This window comes from Muntiacus reevesi, chromosome 7 (genome assembly GCF_963930625.1).
Source record: "Muntiacus reevesi chromosome 7, mMunRee1.1, whole genome shotgun sequence".
Taxonomy (NCBI): Eukaryota; Metazoa; Chordata; class Mammalia; order Artiodactyla; family Cervidae; genus Muntiacus; species Muntiacus reevesi.
In genome coordinates this window covers 76,172,500-76,194,541 of record NC_089255.1, presented here as the reverse complement: position 1 = coordinate 76,194,541, position 22,042 = coordinate 76,172,500, and the positions used below count along the sequence as shown (strand labels likewise).

Genomic DNA, 22,042 nt, shown 5'->3' with positions numbered 1-22,042 from the left:
TTTAGAATGTTGCATTAAAATATTATTTATCTAGATTACTGGGTTCCCTGGCTCTCCCTTAAATTTTGCCCCTAATCATGGAAAGTTCAGTTCCAGCCTTTTTGGCAGAAAGGGGTATTGTGGGGCCACACAGCCCCTGCAGATGGTGCCGTGACCTCGCTAATGGGAACATTTCTCTGCGCCCACCAGAGGCTAGGATCAAGCTCCCAACCTGGAGCACCTCATCCACTCTCCCACCCCCTCTTCCCATAGAGCTCAGATGACCCCAGATTCTTGAAATCCTTTCCGTCAGCTTGATTCCCTAAGTATTAGTCAAGAGCAATGTGCCGGGTGCCAGGCAGGCACCTGGTTAAGGCTGGGAGTGGCGGCAGATGGGCAGAGAAGGAAGGGTAAGAGGCGCCCAGCGCGCAGGGGGCACGTGGATGGATGGAGCCGGGCCGGGAGTCAAACCCGAGGACTAACCACGGACCTCAGGCCACCTTCGGCAGGGGAAGCACGTTAGAAATCCCGACCTGGACTGACTTCCTGCGCGGGAGGCCCCGCGGCCTCGGGCTCTGGGCACCGGCCAGGGGGCGGCGCCGCGCCGAGTCGGAGGCGCTTCCTGGGCGCCGCGGGAGCGGAGGAGCGGGCGGCGCGGGACGGCGCCATGGAGGACGGCGTGCTCAAGGAGGGCTTCCTCGTCAAGAGGGTGAGCGCGCCCCAGCCTCTCCGGATACGGCTCGGGGCGGGTGCGCGGCGGCCGCCGGCTCACCTGAGCCGCGATCCGGCGGGCTGGGGCCCCTCTGGGAGGAGCCGCGTGTCGGGGACAGAGCCGGGTGGGCGGTGGCTGGGGGTGAGCTTTAGCTGGAAAAGAGGGGCTGGGGGAACGGGCAAGGAGGAGAATCCCGCTCGGCTAGCGCGTGTGGGGTGCGGGCGGGCGGCTACCCTTTAGAGAACAGCTTGTTTAAAACTACTTACTAAAATACGAAGCGTCCAGGATTTAATTATGATGTCTTAAAACAACAGAAGGGTGTTCTGTAGTCCCCCAAGCTCGTCTGATTAATGCATCATCTCCTGAATTCTTCACAATAACCCGTGAGCAAGGAGAAAGCCTTTGTTTCTTAAGCCTCTGCTGTGCACCAGTCCTGGACGCTGGCTCTCTTAATCCTGCCAACAGTCCGACAGGTCGGTGGTCCCATTTTACCGCCCTTTCTGCAAGGGGAAAAGGAAGATCAAAGAGGCTAAGTAGCTTGCTCAGGATCTGGACCAGTGGGTGATGGAGCAGGATGGAAGCCACTGAGGCTGCCCACTGCAGGGTGGGTATTGTTATCCCTCTATCGCAGATGAGGAAACCGAGGGGCAGAAAGATGAGGCCATTGCCCAGAGCCCCGTGTGGTTGGTTGAGTCCTGGGGTAGAGAACCCTGGATAGGGAGGGCCAGCTGTAAAGTTGCATGTGAATGTTCAACAGCTCAGGGATCTTTGCCCTGAATCCCCTGTTGTTCAGGGGCCAGTTGTATTGTTTTTTTTCACAAATCCAGAGTTTTATTTTCCAAGCCATCCATCCAGTCACTTGTCACTTCTGTGTGGTGTTCAGCCTTTCAAAATTCTATAGTTTTTACTGATCATGTTGAAAATATTTGGGGACAACTGGTTCCCTTATGAGTGTTAATATTAAATAAATGGAACAATCGACACTGAAGTACTTTAGATCCTTCTGTTTCAGTTGTGGTTGAATCTATCATGGAATTGTTGTTGCTGTGTAGTCACTAAGTTGTGTCCGACTCTTTTGCAACCCCGTGGACTGCAGCCCACCAGGAACCTCTGTCCATGGGACTTACCAGGCAAGAATACTAGAATAGGTTGCCATTTCCTACTCCAGGGGATCTTCCTGACCCAGGCATCAAACCTGCATCTCCTGCATTGGCAGGTGGATTCTTTACCACGGAGCCACCAGGGAAACCCTGAATCTATCATAGTTTATAGCAAATAAATAAGTATAATTTGTTTTTTCCTTCACTTTGGTAAGCATAAAAAGTTTTAGCCATTCCGGAAAGGAGAGGGGCGAAGATACCCACTAACATAAATTCAAGCAGACTCTGAGCAGTCTCCATCCTCACTCCTTCCACGTCACCACTAGCGGCTTTTCCCACAGCAAGCAAGAGTCCAGATGAAAACCAGGCATATGGGACCAAGGTAGAAAATGAAGGAAAAAGCAGCTGCAGGAGGGAAATTTGATTTTTAAAAGTTCTTTTAACATTGATGTTCACACTGAACATTTATGCTAACGTAACAGCAGAGCATAAAATCTGGGGTTGAGCCTTCCGGCTCGTGTACTGAGTTTCCAGCTTTGGCAGGGGGATGGGTGAAGAGAGGTGAAGGGACTCTCTCCCCTGGCCTTCCCTGGCCAGCAGATCAACCCTGAGGTCCCAAGTCACTTTCAGGTCAGCAGGGAATATAGTCATGATATTTTACACATTATTTGACACAGGAGGTTGGGTGTGTTGTTTGCTCAAAACTGTGAGCCAGAGGAGGTGTAGGAGGCTGTGCTGGTTCAAGGGTCAGACTGGATACAGGCAAGTACAGAATTCCCCGACCGCTTTGTATCACCGGGATTAAAGTGATAGATTAGTCCTTCAGTGTTTGTGGAGGTAGCCACACCTCAGAGAGTGCACCTTTGGGGAACTTTTCCTGTGGCTTCTAAGGTGAGGGAGAGGGGCGGGGATTTTGGTGGGCATTGTTGATTGTCAGGGGCTTTCCCACCAAGGACCCTGTCCCTTCTTTCCCTCACATTAGAAGCTGTAGGAAAAGTTCCCTGAAGGTGTTGGTTGTTAGAATAACTGAGCCTGGGTAGGCGCCTGTTGAAGACAAACTCTCTGAGATGGGCCCCTGTGGGCATTCCCCCTGTTCCTGGGGCTTGCTTTACATGCTATCCCACCACCACCACCACCACCATGCAGTCAGGGGAGGGCTGAAGGGAGGGGAGGATGTGAGTTCTCTTCCAGACAGGCCGGTCTAGGGTGGCCGCTTAGGGAGTCCAAGGTACGGAGAAGGGAGGACAGTCAACTCGTCTGACCCCAAAAGTCCACTGACGGGCTAGACTGAAATCCCTAAAGCGCTGTCCAGCCAAACCCAAAGACAAGCATTTGGAGCTGGAGCCTGACCCGGAGGCAAGCGGAAGCCACACCCTTTCCTGCAAAGTGAGGAATGGGGCCCCTTGCCCCTGCCAACCGTCCCTCCCTCCTGATCACTTTCCCGCTTCCCCCATTTCCCCTCCTCCTGGATGGCGGCCCCTGTGTCCACCGGGGAAGTTGCAGGACTGTGACTGTGGGATTCCACAGGTTCAAGAGGGTTTACGGTCCTGAAGTGGGGCGGGGCCCAAGCTGGTAACCCAGAGTACAGAACAGTCATCACGGGTGAGGGCGAAGCAGGAGACAGGCAGGGGCAAGATGGATTTGAGTCTTAATCCAGCCCAGACAAGAAAGACGGCGAAGCTCCAGGCAAAAATGCAGGGTGCTTACTTGGCCTGGTGTTAAAGAAGGGTGCCCGGGAAGGAAGGCAGGTCTGCGTGGGTAGGGCCGCTTGTCCTTCAAGAAGCGGCCGGAACACATCGGGCATGGTTGCCTGGCTCCTACCTCCTACAACTCTCAGAAAATGACATGGCCGTATCAACATGCTGTAACCTAGATCTTTCGTCTGTAGGACTCAGTCTGTAGGAAAAGCCATAAAAGCTTTAGGAATGGGACTTCCCTGGTGGCCCAGTGGTGAGGAATCTGCCTTCCAATGCAGGGGATGTGGGTTTGATCCCTCATTGGGGAACTAAGATCCCACATGTCATGGAACAACAAAGACCCGCCGCAGCCAAAAATAAATAAATAATAATTTTTTTTTAAAGGCTTTAGGAACAAAGTGTTATTTAGGTAGAGAATAAAAACTGGAAACTACCTACAAGTCCCCTCAAATAAACAAATGATTACAAGTGAATTATGGTTATGCATAGGGCTTCCCAGGTGGTGCTAGTGGTAAAGAATCCGCCTCCCAATGCTGGAGATGTAAGAGACATGGGTTCGATCCCTGGGTCAGGAAGATCCGATAGAGGAGGCCGTGGCAACCCACTCCAGTATTCTTGCCTGGAGGATCCCATGGACAGAGGAGCCTGGCGGGCTACAGTCTGTGGGGTCGCAGAGAGTTGGACACGAGTGAGCACGCACGCAGGCATGCATTATCTCACAAAGGCTCTCTTCTGTGTTCCTTGGTTTCTAGGTGCTTCACTCTAATCTCTGCCTCCATCACCACATGACTGTCTTCTCCCCGTGTGTCTTTCAGTGTCCAAAATTTCCTCTTCATGTAAGGACACCAATTATATAAATGTTTTTAGGGCCATCCTAATCTAATATCGGGCTTCCCTGGTGGCTCAGCTGGTATTCAAATTGCCAACATCCGTTAGATCATAGAAAAAACAAGAGAGTTCCATAAAAACATCTGCTTTATTGACTATGCCAAAGCCTTTGACTGTGTGGATCACAACAAACTGTGGAAAATTCTTCAAGAGATGGGAATACTAGACCGCCTTACCTGCCTCCTGAGAAATCGGATTGCAGGTCAAGAAGCAACAGAACCTGACATGGAATAATGGACTAGTTCCAATTTGGGAAAGGAGTACGTCAAGACTATATATTGTCACCCTGCTTATTTAACTTATATATAGAGTACATCATGCAAAATGCCAGGCTGGATAAAGCACAAGCTGGAATCAAGATTGCCAGAAGAAATATCAATAACCTCAGATATGCAGGTGACACCACCCTTATGGCAGAAAGTGAAGAGAAACTGAAAAGCCTCTTGATGAAAGTGAAAAAGGAGAGTGAAAAAACTGGCTTAAAACTCAACATTCAGAAAACGAAGATCATGGCATCCGGTCCCATCACTTCATGGGAAATAGATGGGGAAACAATGGAAACAGTGACAGATTTTATTTTCTTAGACTCCAAAATCTTTGCAGATGGTGACTGCAGCCATGAAATTAAAAGACACTTGCTCCTTGGAAGAAAAGCTATGACAAACCTAAACAGCATATCAAAAAACAGATATTACTTTGCCAACAAAGGTCTGTCTAGTCAAAGCTATGGTTTTTCCAGTAGTCATATATGAATGTGAGAGTTGGACCATAAAGAAAGCTGAGGAGCACTGAAGACTTGATGCTTTGAAACTGTGGTGTTGGAGAAGACTCTTGAGAGTCCCTTGGACTGCAAGAAGATCAAACCAGTCAATCCTAAAGGAAATCAGTCCTGAATATTCGTTGGAAGGACTGATGCTGAAGCTGAAGCTCCAATCCTTTGGCCACCTGATAGGAAGAACTGACTCATTGGAAAAGACCCTGATGCAAAGAACTGACTCCTTGGAAAAGACCCTGATGCCGGGAAAGATTGAAGGCAGGAGGAGAAGGGGATGACAGAGGATGTGACGGTTGGATGGCATCACCGACTCAATGGACATGAATTTGAGCAAGCTCTGGGTTGGTGATGGACAGGGAAGCCTGGCATGCTGTAGTCCATGGGGTCACAAAGAGTGGGACATGACTGAGTGACTGAACTGACCTGAGCTGAATCTAGTATGACTTCATCTTATCCTGATTACATCTCCAAAGACCCTATTTCCAAATAAGACCTCATTCACAGATCCCCAGGGTTAGGACTTCAACATATGTTTTGCAGGGACATAATTCAACCCATAGTAAGTACCATCTCTGCTTCTTTGTCGAGTCTCGGGCAAGACCTTTCCAGGCCTCAGTTTCCTCATTATTAAACTTAGGGAGTTTAGATTCTTTACCATCTGAGCCACCAGGGAAGCCCATAGAATTATATAGGCTTTTTCAAAGGATCCTCCGGCTGTAAAATTCTGTGCTTCCTAAGCCCAGTCCTAGGGTTACATCCCATCGAATGGACTCTCCTCCCCTCTAACGGGGCGCTAAGCCATTCATGGTCTAAGTGACCTCTGATCCCCACCAGCTGCTTCCAGACAAGGAGCCTGGAGAAGGTAGAAGACGCCCAGGTGAAGGGAGGCCTGGGTTCTTTTCCCCTTTATACCAGTGTATTTTTGGTCTCTAACACCCTTTAGCTGCTGATTTTGGGTCAGTGTCTTAACCCCTCTCAGTATGGCGTAGCTTATCTGTAGAGCTGGGATCCTTCCTGTTTTGTGTGTTACGACAGGAACCTCTAGCTGAGCTGCCCACTCCCGGCTTGCCAACCTTCTTCAGCTGTTCTGCCGCAGTGCGGTCAGGTGATTTTTTTAAACATGAGCACCTAAGCTTGTCATCATTCTGCTTAAAAGTCTAGGGATTCCCCTCCGGCCACAGTGAGGTCACCAGCTGCTTCAAGTGCTGTACCTACAACGTGAGCCCATCTCATCAGTCTTTCTCAGGCCACTCTCCGTTGATGTCAGACTGGATTCTTAGCTGCTCATAACGCAGTGCACTCTAGCAAGTTTGAACAGAAGGATAACTCGGAGATATTTGGGAGGACCGAGTGCCACACAGCCAGCGACAATGCAGCCAGACAGAAATACCCCACAGCACCAGGAGACGTCTCTAGTGGAAACACCCTGCCGTCACCGTTTGTCACTTGTTCCTGATAACTCGGGGACTGGCTGTCAGAAAACCCTGGCCTCCCACCACTAGCCTGCTACGTTGGTGGCTGCCAAACACGCATCAGTGCCCCATGCACAGGACTGGCAGCCACCTAACCACCTCCCTGTTCCCCTACCAGAAATTCTGGGAAATGTAGCGTTTCGTCCAGGAAGTGTAGCCTTATCTGTGTATTAGTTTGTTCTGCTCAACATCTGTTGGTTTCACCTTTCTCCCTAACACCTCCAGGCCCCTTTCTTCTTTCTCTGTTGTTTTAGTTTATAAAGGCTCCTGTAACAAAAGACCACAGACGGGACCGCCTAAGCAACAGAGATTTATTTCCTCACAGTTCTGGAGGCTGGAGTCCAAGGTTTAAAGTGTCGAAGGTTTGGTTTCCTCTTAGGCTATCTCCTCAGCTCGCCCACACATGGCATCTCTGGCTGTGTGCTCACAAGGTCTTTCCTCTGTGTACAGGCCTCCCTGACACCTGTGTGTCCAAATTTCCTCTTCTCTTGAGGCCCCCAGTCACATTGGATTAAGACCCAAGTAATGACCTCATCTGGGCTTCCCAGGTGGTGCTAGTGGTAAAGAACCCATCTGTCAATGCAGGAGACGTAGGAGAATCAGGTTCCATCCCTGGATGGGGAAGATTTCCCTGGAGGAGGGCATGGCAACCCACTCCAGTATTCTTGCCTGGAGAATCCCAGGGGAGCCTGGTGGGCTATAGTCCATAGGATGGCAAAGAGTTGGACAGGACTGAAGTGACTTAGCACACACACAATGGCCCCATTTAACCTGATCACCTCCTTAAAGACCGTCTCTTCAAATACAGTCACATTCTAAGGTAGTGGTGATTCTTGGGTCAGGAAGATCCCCTGGAGAAGGGATAGGCTACCTGCTCCAATATTCTTGGGCTTCCTTGGTGGCTTAGGTGGTAAAGAATCCGCCTGCAATGTCGGAGACCTGGGTTCAATCCCTGGGTTGGGAAGATCCTCTGGAGGAGGGCATGGCAATGCACCCCAGTATTCTTCCCTGGAGAATCCCATGGACAGAGGAGTCTGGCGGGCTACAGCCCACGGGGTCACAAAGAGTCAGGCAGGACTCAGTGGCTAAGCGCAGCACAGCTCGAGGTAGAGGTGGGGGAGTGATTGGGGCATCAACGCCTGGATCTGGGAGAAGGGCATAATTCAGGCCAGAATACCTATGTTTTAAGATTGTTTCACCTCCTCTCCTTCACCTTACACTGGCCCGCATGCCATCAGCTTAGATGGCAATCTCCTTTCTCTGCACCAGCCACACCTGTGTGCTGGAAGTTCACTGCCTTTACTGCTAATGATGCACTTGAACCCCCTCAGCAGGGGCTCATTGAGCAAGGAGACCTGGGTCTGGGCCATGTAGAGGGCAGTAAAGTACCCCCATTGCTGAGGAGTTAGAGCCAAATCTTTTTCGTTTCTTTAAACATGTCAGCTTGTGTCAAGAACAGCCATCACCCATCGTGTGATGGGGATTCTTGGTACAGGACAGAGTGAAGAGAACAAAACTGTAAAATTCAGCTTGACATATCCGTCCTCTCATGCCCACAACTCACGCACCATGTAACGTAATGACACTTAGACATATTGGTAAACTCTTGTCAGATTAGCTGTTAAAAGTCATATTTAGGGTAGGAGGAAGGCTCAAGAGGAAGGGGATATATGTATGCATGTGGCTGATTCACTTCATTGTACAACAGAAACTAGCACACTTTTGTAAAGCAATTATATTCCAATTTAGTTCAGTTCAGTCGCTCAGTCGTGTCCGACTCCTTGTGACCCCTGGACTGCAGCACGCCAGGCTTCCCTGTCCATCACCAACTCCCAGAGCATACTCAAACTCATGTCCATCGAGTAGGTGATGCCACCCAATCATCTCATCCTCTGTTGTGCTCTTCTCCTCCTGCCTTCAATCTTTCCAAGCATCAGGGTCTTTTCCAAGGAGTCAGTTCTTTGCATCAGGTGGCCAAAGTATTGGAGTTTCAGCTTCAGCATCAGTCCTTCCAGTGAATATTCAGGACTGATTTCCTTTAGGATGGACTGGTTGGATCTCCTTGCAGTCCAAGGGACTCTCAAGAGTCTTCTCCAACACCTCAGTTCAAGAGCATCAATTCTTCAGTGCTCAACTTTCTTTATAGTCCAATTCTCACAACCATACATGACCACTGGAAAAATCATAGCCTTGACTACACAGACTTTTGTTGGCAAAGTAATGTCTCTGCCTTTTAATATGCTGTCTAGGTTTGTCATAGCTTTTCTTCCAAGGAGCAGGTGTCTTTTAATTTCATGGCTGCCACCACTATCTACAGTAATTTTGGAGCCCACAAAAATAAAATCTCTCACTGTTTCCATTGTTTCACCATCTATTTGCCATGAAGTGATGGGATTGGATGCCATGATCTTAGTTTTCTGAATGTTGAGTTTTAAGCCAACTTTTTCACTCTTCCTCTTTCACTTTCATCAAGAGGCTCTTTAGTTGTTCTTCACTTTCTGCCATAAGAGTGGTGTCATCTACATATCTGAGATTATTGATATTTCTCCTGGCAATCTTGATTCCAGCTTGTGCTTCATTCAGCCTGGCATTTCACATAATGTACTCTCCATATAAGTTAAGTTAGTAGGGTGACAATTAAATATATATATTAAATATATAAATGTATATATATATATAAATATTTAATATATATAGATGCATAAATATTTATATAAATATGTATATTTAAAATTCCAGTTAATATATATGTATATGGAAAGGTGAAAATGTTAGTCACTCAGTTGTGTCTGACTCTTTGTGACCCCATGGACTCTAGCCTGCCAGGTTCCTCTGTCCATGGGATTCTCCAGGCAAGAATACTGGAGTGAGTAACTATTCCCTTCTCCAGGGGATATTCCCTACCCAGGGCCTAAACCCAGGTCTCCTGCATTGCAGGCAGATTCTTTACTGTCTGAGCCACCAGGGAAGCCTATATCTATGCCATAGTTACCACAGTAAATTCTGTTTGGCTTAGACCAGTGATCACACAGTCACCCCTTCAACAATTTCCAGTTTGCTAACACGCTCAGTGCATACCTGCTGAGTGTCGAACAGAACTGCAGCATCATAGATGTGACAACTGAAGGGACCTTGAAAGTGAATCAGTGCTGGGTCAGGAAACCAGTGAATCGGGACAGTCTCTGATTCAGATAAAGTGCATCTCTCTTGATTAGAACCCAGCCCTAATTTGGCTCTGCTCTGGGAAATATGCCAAGAAAATTGCTTTCATGAGCGTGTACAAAGTTATTCTATTCTGATTCTTCAGCAGACATTCCCCCATCCACTGGTTTGTTCTAGAAACAGACTTTCTGTCTTCACCTGCCTGTCTTGTCCATTGGCTTCATTACCCATCTGAGAGCCCCCCAGACTCTCCTGCCTTTTAGGTCTGCCACACCAGGTTAGGTCAGATGGTTAGAGTTCTTAATTTGTGGCTTCAGCTTTACAACGCAGAAGGCGATGGCACCCCCCTCCAGTACTCTTGCCTGGAAAATTCCATGGGTGGAGGAGCCTGGTAGGGTGCGGTCCATGGGGTTGCTGAGTCGGACACGACTGAGTGACTTCACTTTCACTTTTCACTTTCATGCATTGGAGAAGGAAATGGCAGCCCACTCCAGTGTTCTTGCCTGGAGAATCCCAGGGACGGGGAAGCCTGATGGGCTGCCGTCTATGGGGTCACACAGAGTCGGACACGACTGAAGTGACTTAGCAGTAGCAATGGTGTGAGAAAATGCTTGGCAAAGTCAATAAAAGAAAGACTAGAAAATAAAACTATACATAATATGCTCTTGATTAAAAGAATAATAAAAGGGAAAAAGACAAAGGAAATGCAAGGTATTAACAGGATTTCTCTCTTTTTTGTATTTATTTATTTGGCTGTGCTGGGTCTTCATTGAGGCATGTAGGATCTTTCGTTGCAGCAGGTGAACTCTTGGTTGCTGCATGTGGGATCTAGTTCCCAGATCAGGGATGGAACCTACGCCTCCTACACTGATAGCTCAGAGTTTTAGCCCCTGGACCATCAGGGAAGTCCCTAGGATCTTTTCTTCCGTGTACTTTGCAGTTTCTTTCAAGGCGTATAACCACAGAAAAAAAGAACAAATGGGAACTAGAAAGTGAATGCCAAAGGCTTTGTTACATACTCAAAAGAGATGACAAAGAGATCCAAAGCTCACAATTTCTTCATGAAAATGAAAATAAACATATAATTTGGAACAGGATCTTTTGGCTCTTAAGGACATTATTGGGATAATTGGTGAAACTTGGGTGGAGTTTATGGAACAGAGGAAAATAACATATTCATGTAAATTTCCTAATGTTGATTGTATTGTGGTTATGTTGGAAATACTTTTTATTTTTTGGTAGGAGACACAATAAAATATTGAGAAGCATCAATATTAACATATAGAGCATCATGTTAAAAACTAACTCTTAATGGTTTTATAAAAGTTTTTTTTTTGTAAAAAAGTTTTATGCTTGTCTTCAACTTTTCTCTGAATTGAAATTATTTCAAAATTAGAAAATAAAATTAAGCTAAGCAAGACAGAGAGCGCTGTCTCCTTATTGGAGAGTTGATCCCATGGCACAGTCTGACCACCTGTGCAACGAGACTCCTCTCCCTATGACCAGGTCGTCCCCTCGGCCAGCTCACCTCAGGGCTCTCCTGTCTGTCCTCAGGGTCACATTGTCCACAACTGGAAAGCGCGGTGGTTCATTCTTCGGCAGAACACGCTTCTATACTACAAGTTCCAGGGGGGTCGGAAAGTGACCCCTCCCAAGGGCCGTATCCTTCTGGATGGCTGCACCATCACCTGCCCCTGCCTGGAGTATGAAAATCGCCCGGTAAGTGAAGGCCCCTCTTCCCAGCGCCTCCCTCCCGCTCCCCGCACCACCTCCCTCCCTGGCCTCTTAGGCGAAGGTGGAATGAGTCATGGTAACAGCTGAGTTACTGAAAAACCTAGACTCAAATCCTGGCTGCGCCACATACCAGGCACGTGACCTTGGGCAAGTATTTGAACCTCTCTGAGCCTGAGATCCTCGTCTATAAACTGGGATCATGTAATGACGCCTGACTGTCGCTCACAGCTATGATGAGGATCATGAAGGTAATGGTGGGTCAAAACACTTGTAGCCTAGGAGGTACCACACAAATGTGAGTAGTTATTGCTACTTCAGGTTCAATAGGATGGCTTTCATCCCCCAGTGGGTACATGTTCCAAAAGTCAAGAGCAGCTCAACCCTAAAAAGAACCTGAATTAATCATTTACCATCTACCATCAGAAAAGAATCTGAATTAATCATTTACCGAGGGCTCAGTAAGTGCCAAGAAATTTGCTAGGCTTGGAGGAGTCAAGGAAGAAGATTGTCAGATTGCTTCTTTCAGTTAAGGAGACGGCAAGTGGTTATGAAAGCAAGTGGTTAACTGAAAAACAGAGTTCCAATGTTGGTACAGATATTATCGGCCATAGAGAACACTGTCTTGCTGAAAAGGAGGAAGATGCCCTTACAAGCTGTCTGGCTCAGGTACAACTTTGGGATGGATGGAGATTTGGACATGAACTGGTTGAGAAAGTTTAAACCATATTATATGACGAATGTGTGAAAGACTTGGGATGACTAGACCCAATCCAGAAGCAGCTCAGATGTAGACATAGAGAACAGATTAAGGACACGGGGGCTGGATGGGGGGGTTGAGGAAGGAGAGGGTGGGAATGTATGGAGAAAGTAACATGGAAACTTGCATTACCATATGTAAATAGCCAATGGGAATTTGCCGTATGACTCAGGGAGCTCAAACTGGGGCTCTGTAACAACCTAGAGGGGTGGGATGGGGAGGGAGGTTCACGAAGGAGGGGACATAGGTATACTATGGCTGATTCATGTTGATGTTGGCAGAAACCAACACAATAGCTTAGTCGCTAAGTCATGTCTGACTCTTGGATCCCACAGACTGTAGCCTGCCAGGCTCCTCGGTCCGTGGGATTCTCCAGGCAAGAATACTGGAGTGGGTTGCCGTCTCCTCCTCCAAGGGATCTTCGTGACCCAGGGATCGAACCTGGGTCTCCTGCATTGCAGGCAGAATCTTTACCAACCGAGCTATTGTAAAGCAATTATCCTTCAATTAAAAATAAACACATTTTAAAAAATAAATTAAAAAGATGATCAAAAGGATCAGAACTGAGTTCCTTCGGGGTAGGCGTTAATAGCCTCATGGGACAGATGAAGGCACTGGGAGGCTCAGTGGGTCCTTTAATGTGCCCAAGCGACCGCAGCTATGGATCTAGCCGAGTCTCACCTGGAAGCCTGTGTTTTCCCTCTTTAGCACAGGGGCTCTCATAAGAGGTGAGCTTAACCTGGAAGGCAGAATCGGGAGCAGAGAGACCAAGGCCCCAGGAAGCAGACTCTGCGCTAATTAGTCTGTTCAAAGGGGCCAAGGTGGTGAACTCTCTGTCACTGGAGGTGTACGAGGGAATCTTTAAAAGGCCCGGTGGCTGGGACGTGGTCGAGGGGTGAGGCATTCGGCAGTCTCTGGATCACGTGGTTTCCCGGATCTGCTTCGGTTCTGTCATTTTTGCTGCCCAGCCAACTTTCTCTCTCTCTCTTGCCTGCCTGGTCTGACTGGCTGTCTCTTCCCACAGCTTCTCATTAAGCTGAAAACTCAAACATCCACGGAGTACTTCCTGGAGGCCTGTTCTCGAGAGGAGAGGGACGCCTGGGCCTTCGAGATAACAGGAGCCATCCACGCGGGGCAGCCGGGGAAGGTCCAGCAGCTTCACCTACTGAAGAACTCCTTCAAGCTGCCCCCTCACATCAGCCTGCAGTGCGTGCCCGGCCCTGCCCTCGCCCCCTCGGCTTTGCTGCGGCCTCTGCTGCCTGCCTGCCTCAGGAGGGGCCTCTGTGGCCGCTGCACGGGCCTGGCTGGTGCTGCAGCGGTGCTCCAGGGCCTGTTGGCATTGCTTTCTCTCGGTGGGAGTGGCCCTGCCAGTTTGCCCTGGTGACCTCTTGGGGTCCCTGCTGCTCCTGTCCCCCTCAGTGTCTTGACCCCCTCCCTTCAGTGTCAACCGGGATGCTCAGGGCTGTACAAACAGCTCCCCAGGAATCTCCACTCACCAAGTCATTAGTCTTGTTTGCAGCCTGGTGGCAGGAACCTGTGTTCTGTTAAGAGCTGCATTCTTGGTCTGTGGGATTCTTCGTCCATCCATCCATCCACTCTTTTAAGAAATAGTTACTGAGTGCTTGGTGCATGCCATACATCGCTCTAGGTGCTCATGCAGATGGGCATAAGCAAAGTCTCCTCTCAGGGGCTTTCTAGCCCAAGTACCTAAATAGAGAACGAGAGAAGGTCTGCCATTGGTGGCCGGGATCGTCCCACAGAACAGAAGGAAAGCAGGTCAGTGGTGGCAGTGATACTATAAAGTAGGGAAGGATGAAAGGAATTCCCATCATGGGAATTGTTATGTCCACGCATCTGCAGGAAATGCCCACTAACTTTGCAGGAAGCAGAACTTCCCAGACTTACCAAAAAACTCCATACCAAGCTCTGGAATCTTGATTGTGCATCTTTGCTGTTCATTCGCTAAGTCACGTCTGGCTCTTTGCGACCCCATGGACTGCAGCACGGCAGGCCACCCTGTTCCTCACCATCTCCTGGGCTTTGCCCTGGTTCATGTACATTGTATCAGTGGTGCCATCCAACCATCTCATCCTCTGTTGCCCCTTCTCCTGTTCCCCTCAGTCTTTCCCAGCATCAAGGTCTTTTCCAGTGAGTCGGCTCTTTGTATCAGGTGGCCAAAGTATTGGAGCTCCAGCATCAGTCCTTCCAATGAATATTCAGAGTTGATTTCCTTTAGGATTGACTGGTTTGGTCTCCTTGCTTTCTGAGGGACTCTCAAGAGTCTTCTCCAGCCCCATAGTTCAAAAACATCATTTGTGCATCTAGGGCGTGGCTAACCCATGGTGAGTGCAGGAAGACCAGCAGCAGATAAGAGTGGGTTCAAGTGATGGGTGACTTTTGAGAAGTAGCTGGAGGAATTTGGACTTTATGTAGCGGATCATAGATAATTCTTCTGTTTTTAAATTAAGTCACAGCTCTTTAGTTTTACTACAAACATAATACCTGTCTAGCATAGAATTATTAGAACATTTAGATGAGCAAGAAGAAATGTTCCCCAATCCTACCTCTCAAATTCTGATGCATAACAGAATACCCCTCTTTCTCTGCGATGTGTATTATGCCACTTGCCACATGCTTTATACCCTCAGCAGTGGCTCATGGACCCACCCTCATTCCTGTCAATGTGACAAGGGTCTCCTCTATTTTGCCTTCCTTCCGTGTAGTCGCATCGTGGACAAGATGCGCGACAGTACCTGCGGAATCCGGCCAAGCCCCAACATGGAGCAGGGAAGCACCTACAAAAAGACCTTCATAGGTGAGCCCCTGACCCCCACCCCACCCCCGGGGCCGGGCCAGGCCCTGGAGACTCAGTGGTGTTGAGGCCTGAGCTGCCTGGCAGCCAACGGACCGGCCTGAGATGTGGGTGCGGCCACAGCTCTGGGCAGCGGGGGTGGCATTTGATCTGCTCCAGGGCTGAGCCCCAAGGCTGTTCAAGGCTGCTCCAGGGGTCAAGGCCAATGAGGTCACAGCCAGGCACCCCCGAGGAAGCTGGAGCCTGTTGTCTTGATGGGTGCTGCCCTTGCCTGCCGCAGGCTCCTCCCTGGTGGACTGGCTCCTCTCCAGCAGCTTTGCCGCCAGCCGCCTGGAGGCTGTGACGCTGGCCTCGGTGCTCATGGAGGAGAACTTCCTTCGGCCAGTAGGCACCCGAAGCACGGGAGCCATTCGCTCGGGGGATCTGTCTGAGCAGTTCCTGGATGACTCCACGGCCCTGTACACATTCGTAAGTGAGGGCCTGGGTTCCTCTTGGCACGGGAGCAGAGAGAGGAAGAGGCCACCCAGTGTGGGCCAGGGCTCCACGGTCAGCGGGGAGAGGCCTGGGGCTCGGGGAGGGGGGACAGCTTCACCCCCAGGTGGAGTGGGAGTTTGCTTTCCCCTGTGGGAGCTTCCCCAGCCTGGAGCTGGGATGTGTTGGTGACAAGAGTCCTTGTCTCTCCTTCCTACCAGGCTGAGAGCTGCAAGAAGAAGATAAGTCCCAAGGAAGAAATCAATCTCAGTACCATGGAGTTAAGTGGCACTGTGGTGAAGCAAGGCTATCTGGCCAAGCAGGTGTGGGATGGCCGCCTTGGAGCAGGGAGGAGGCGGACTGTCCTGAAACTCGGGGGAGGCGGGAACCCCCACAAAGGGTGGGAAGGGCTGAGACTCCAGAGGGCATTAGTTGTCAGCATCTGCTAAGTCAGGGTCCGGCGGTGGCCACAGGGAGCAAGGCAAGGGGCCGGCACGTGTCTGTGCCCATAGGAGTCCCAGACAAGCAGGCCTAAGGCCTTAGAGGCGTGAAGGTGGGAGGCTGTGACTACAAGCTGTCACCCAAGAGCCATACACCCTTTCTTTGCCTCAGGGGCACAAGAGGAAAAACTGGAAGGTGCGGCGCTTTGTTCTGAGGAAGGACCCAGCTTTTCTGCATTACTACGACCCTTCCAAAGTGAGTGCCTTGTCGTGCTTCCAGACACATCTCTTCTCAGCAGAGCGGGGCTGGTTCCACCTCCAGCCTTCCTCCCAGCCTCCCTACCATAGCTTCCACCCACGATGCCTTTCCTTCCACGGTTGCAAACTGCTCCTCCCAGTCTGACGTCTCTTTTCTTCCATCACATCGTCGCCTGCTCAGTGGATCCTGCTCAGTGGATCTTTTGGATTGTTTTGGGAGGAAAAGCATCTTTCAGTTCCTCTAAAGCTGGCCGTGTGCCTACGAAGGGGGCGCTGAGCTGATGAAGACTCCTGACTGTGCTTTCCAGCCTCTTTTCACCCCTTTCCACCCAAAGAGGCCATGAATTCTGCCCCCTCCTCCTCTTGTCCCCACCAATGTTTTGAAAGGTTTCTTTTGCCATTTAATATTTAAGTCATAATTCTGAATTTCAGATAATAAGTATTACTGTGTGCTCAGTTAATCTAGTTCCAATCGAAAGAACAGAAACATGGCCTTTTAGTCACCCTGTTCAGCCTTGTCTTGGTCGATGTGTGATTTTCATTTGTTTTTTGAAATAATGAAGAGTGGGCATTCAGTCAGGAACCCAACCCTAAGCCAAGAACTCGAAGGAGCCCCTGGGGACCCTGCTAGACCACAGGGAGGGCTAAGGGGCAGGGAGGGGCGTGGCGCTGATGTGACTGGCTGTGAAATGAATCCCAAGCTTCCTCGCTCATGCAGATAACTTGCCATGGGATGTCCAAGTTCAGCCTCATCTTCTGTTACAAATGACTCTCATGGACTAATTCTTTAGCAGGCTAACTGAGGGTGGTATGATGAGAGCATGATTCTTCTGTTGTTATTGCCCAGTTGCTCAGTCCTGTTCAACATCTTTGTGACCCCATGGACTGCAGCACACAAGCCTTCCCTATCCTTCATCATCTCCCAAAGTTTGCTCAAACTCATGTCCATTGAGTTGGTGATGCTGTCTAACTATTTCATCCTCTGTCTCCCGATTCTTCTCCTGCCCTCAGTCTTTCCCAGCATCATGGTCTTTTCCAATGAGTCAGTTCTTCACATCAGTTGGCCAAATTATTGAAGCTTCAGCTTCAGCCTAGTCCTTCCAATTAATTATTCAGGGTTGATTTCCTTTAGGATTGACTGGTTTGCTCTCCTTGCAGTCCAAGGGACTCTTTAAGAGTCTTCTCCAGCAACACAGTTCAAAAGATTCAGTTCTTCAGTGTTCAGCCTTCTTTATGGTCCAACTCTCACATCCATATGTGACTACTGGAAAAACCATAGCTTTGACTATATGGACCTGCAAAGTGATGTCTCTGTTTTTTAATATGCTGTCTAGATTTGTCATAGCTTTCCTTCCAAGGAGAAAGCATCTTTTAACTTCATGGCTGCAGTCACTGTCTGCAGTGATTTTGAAGCCCAAGAAAAGAAAATCTGTTCTGGCTTCTACTTTTTTCCCATCTATTTGCCATGAAGTGATGGGACTGGATGCCATGATCTTAGTTTTTTGAATGTTGAGTTTTAAGCCACTCTCCTCTTTCACCCTCATTAAGAGGTTCTTTAGTTCCTGTAAATGGCTTTTCGCCATTAAAGTGGTATCATCTGCATATCTGAGGTTGTTGATATTTCTCCTGGCAATCTTGATTCCAGCATGTGATCTATCCAATCCGACATTTCTGCATGTAAGTTAAATAAACAGAGTGACAATATCCATCCTTGACATCCTCCTTTTCCCAGGTTTGCACCAGTTGTTCCATGTGAGGTTCTAACTGTTGCCTCTTGACTTGCATACAGGTTTCTCAGGAGACGGGTAATGCGGTCCAGTTATTTCCATCTCTTTTAATAAGAGTTTTGTGCCTTCACACAGTCCCTGATCAAGTCTCCTTTCCTTTGCAGGAAGAGAACCGGCCAGTGGGTGGCTTTTCTCTTCGTGGCTCCCTGGTGTCAGCTCTGGAGGATAATGGCGTTCCCACTGGTAAGGGGCAACTTTGGCCCCATCCTCATCTCAGGGTCCTCCCTCCTGCTCTCTCAGTAATGCTCTGCTGATGATGGGCTAAGCTGTGGGGCCTGAGTGGGGCTTTCACAGTGAGACAATGAATGGTGTTAATTCTGAAGCCAATTTCAAAATCAGAGAAAGGACACATGGGGTATTCTTAGTGTTTTAACAACACAACTAAATAATTCTCGTCTTTAATATTCTTTCCCACCCTTTCCTGTGCTTACTGGCCCATAAGCTTCCACCTAAGAACAATAGCTTACAATAGTGTTTAAAGATTGACAACACAATTTAATATCTGTCATATGCTAATTTCACACTAGACAGCTAAGGCAGGTAGTATATTCTCAATTTACAGATGGGAAGATTGAGGTCCAAAGAAATTAAACAATTCCAGTCAAGTCCCGCATCTGTCCATGCTTTTAACATAAAACCTTCTGGACTTTTTTGATGTGAGTGAGACTGCAGACCTGTGGTTAGCATAGAGGGCAGGCCAAGAGGTCTTTCAAGAACGTTCAGACGTAAAACTGGCAGGCCTTAAGGCACAGATGAGGGAGAGAGGATGGATGGGAGGCAAATAGGAAAGCATGTGTCTTGGTGGGATTGCCTAACCATATATGTACACTTGTACTAAGAAATACTTCATGATGTGTTTTTATCTGTCTCAGTGACTTTCAGCTGCTCCCAGCTGAAAGCAGACGTGGATATTCACTCACTGGTTTTTCTTTTTTTCTTCCTGCCTAGGGGTTAAAGGGAATGTCCAGGGAAATCTCTTCAAAGTGATTACTAAGGATGACATACACTATTATATCCAGGCCAGCAGCAAGGCTGAGCGTTCAGAGTGGATTGAAGCTATCAAGAAGCTAACGTGACAAGGACCTGAGGGAATGGGACTGAGATGCCTCCCTCTTACCAGATGACACAGGATTTCCTGGACAATGGGAGTATGTTAAGATTTTTAACGTTTTATATTTTGTACTGCTTTGGAGTGAGATTGGTGGAGTTCCTTAAAGCTGGCAGTGGTGCTGTTGCCTTCCCCACCTTCATTTACAGTTAACCTGTAAATGCTGAAGCAGCCTTGTCAGCCAAGTCAGCACCTTGACTTTTGCCCATTATCACAACCAGCCATTCCTTGGGTACCAAAGTAGGTCTCCCTTGTCACACTAACTGGCCATGTAACACTGAACAAAACACTATAACCTCATGATGGAGCTCTCGGAAAGGCTGTCAGCACCTCTTAACTTCTTTGGAATGAATAAAAATTGACACTTGTTCCTGGCTATTAGAATTCCTATACAAAGTTTCAGTTTTCAAAGGTTTTTCATGCTTAAGGCTATACGAATTATTAGGCAAGCTGATTATAAAAACATCTCAAGTGAGCTTAAAGCCTCATCTTAAAGTGGGGATGGGGGCAAAATCTTGAATGAAATATTTTGTTTTGAAAAAAAAGCCTTCGTAAGTATATACATTACAGAAATCATGGACTCAGTTGGATTAGTCACGTACATAAAATTACAGCTTTTCGGTGAAAAAAGTTGTTTAGAAAGATGCAGAGCAGGAGCTTTCTAAAGGAGAGGAAGATGTCAATGGGAGAATTAAATCAAGGCATGAAGTTTTGGTTTTAGAATGAAGATTAATGGAGACAAATAGGTACCAAGAAGCTTCATCAGTTAGGTTAATCTGAAGTAGTGAAAAGTCTGTATCATACAGTGTCTTTAAAAACATTTTTATTACTTTCAAGCTTAATACAGTAATCTGCCAGTACAACTGCTTAGACTTCCTTCAATGAATAGATATGTAACTTACATTTAAGGGGCATGAACACCTCCAAAGTGCTTAAGTAAAAGTTCAATAGTTTGAACTATCTTCTCTTGATCTTGTCTAGAATACCTGATCATTCAGATCAGGAATTCCAAGCTAATGAGGTTTTACTTTATTCCTTACATTGTAAGAGACTGCCTTTTAAAGCACCATTTTCCATTTGGCATTTTACCAAGGTCTGTGTCCTTAGTTTTTTTTTTTTTTTTTTATTGCTTTTTGCTCTCAATATAGGTTTCTATCTGAATTAAGCTGCATTTGGTTTGATGGCTTCTTGATTGTAAATTGGCACAGTTATACCCCACTCTGTTACGGTAGGTACCAGTACAATGAGTTGAAAAGTAGTTGACTATCACTTGGAGGTAAATTATGGGACAGTTCTTGCCAAGGGTACTAGCACTTGAATTTTTAAAAATTCCTAACCATTTAAATTGCTTTTACTGCAGAAGTTAACTAGGTCAAGTAAGGCCGTCTGTGGGTTTCCACTGAGTGTTTAAGCATTATCCTCATAAGTACTGGTTTGTCTTGTTTTACTAGAAAACATGAAAAATCATTTGGATGTTTGTATTTTTCCGGCCATTTAAAATTTTCAACTAATTATAATACCTAAATGAGACTCAAACTATTGCTAATTTTCAATTATGAGTTGATAACCACTTGACCTCAAAGATAGAACTGGGAGTAGATGAATCTGTCAATTTCTAGTGAGTCTTTATGCGGACAGATTGAAAATTTGGGTAAACTGGTCAATTATCTTTTGTCAATCCATTCAAGTTTTTAGAGCTGGGTGTGATCTTGTTCTCATATTTGAAAGTGATACTTTCCGGTCAGCAGGGGAAGTTGACTCGTTCTCTCCATCATCAGCGAGGTATTGCTCCTTTTCTCTGGCAAGGGTCATAAATTTGCAAAACTGTGGAACTGAACAAAAGGCCTGCATAGGATATAAACCACTCACCACGGATGCCACCACTATTTCTCCACAGTTATGGCTTTTGAAGTATTCAAAAATCCAGTGAACAAAGTGAAAATTCAATTCCTCTGCTTACAACAAACATTTAAGGAGCACCTGTTATATAGTTTGATAACATTCGTGATGCTGTGAGCTTTACAGACTTTTTAACTCCTCAGAAAAAAACTGAACTGAAAATTATGTGCCGATTTGAATACATCCAGATTCTCCTCTAAATATTCCCAGTATGGCATGCAAGCTAGCAGCCATGGCTCCCTCATGACAACAGTTATATTGTTAGACCAGGATCTAAAGAGCTAGTAGAGGCGGCTAAATTAAACAAAGGGACAAACCTTCACAAACAGCTTAAATGTCTCACCAACACACTCTTCTATTTTCTAGTCTCTTTAACAGTGAGTTAAGTCTAGTCCTGGGTTGAGTAGGGTGGGTTAGATTTAATCTTTTAAGTATTTAAATAGCTATTCTTGGGAATAATTAGTAAAATTAATTTATCCAGTACCTCAAGTATCCTAAGAGATTAAACCAAAGTTAACTCAAGACTTGCTACACCCTGGTCACTGTAACTGCAAACCATGTGTTATCTATGAAATTTATTTGTATATATTATTTATTTACCTTTAAAACAATCAGTTCTTTTAAAAAATGATGGAAACATTTTGAAAAACAATTGCTATTTGTGTTCAAACAGATCTCTAACCTGTTAGGAAGAGAAGTGAAACTCTAAGGTGGCACCTAGCAAATATTTTACTGGAAAAAAAAAATTAAAAGTTGGGCAATGATACTCAACTAAATTTACAAAGCAGCATCTTTTTCTTAAAAAACAAAAAAACCCCCAAAAAACTAAAGTTAAAAAAAAAAAAAAAACAATCCCCCCTTTACCACCTTGAATTACAGACTCAAGACAAGCAGCTTAGTACACCAACAAGGAACAGTGTGATATTCTCCTTCTGACCACATGTTGTCATCAGTCTCAAATAGGTAAAAGGCACTCAACTAATGTGTTACA

The 22,042-nt window shown here is 47.0% G+C and overlaps 1 protein-coding gene across 1 annotated transcript; it reads left to right on the top strand.

The window, feature by feature from the left end:
* Window positions 1-545: 545 nt before the first annotated feature.
* Window positions 546-20,104, top strand: PLEK2 (pleckstrin 2). The gene is made up of 9 exons (XM_065940096.1): window positions 546-688; window positions 11,340-11,504; window positions 13,301-13,482; window positions 15,000-15,091; window positions 15,369-15,556; window positions 15,781-15,882; window positions 16,172-16,255; window positions 18,149-18,227; window positions 18,993-20,104. The coding sequence occupies exons 1-9, from the start codon at window positions 647-649 to the stop codon at window positions 19,118-19,120; spliced, it is 1,062 nt and encodes a 353-aa protein (XP_065796168.1). The 5' UTR covers window positions 546-646; the 3' UTR covers window positions 19,121-20,104.
* Window positions 20,105-22,042: the final 1,938 nt, after the last annotated feature.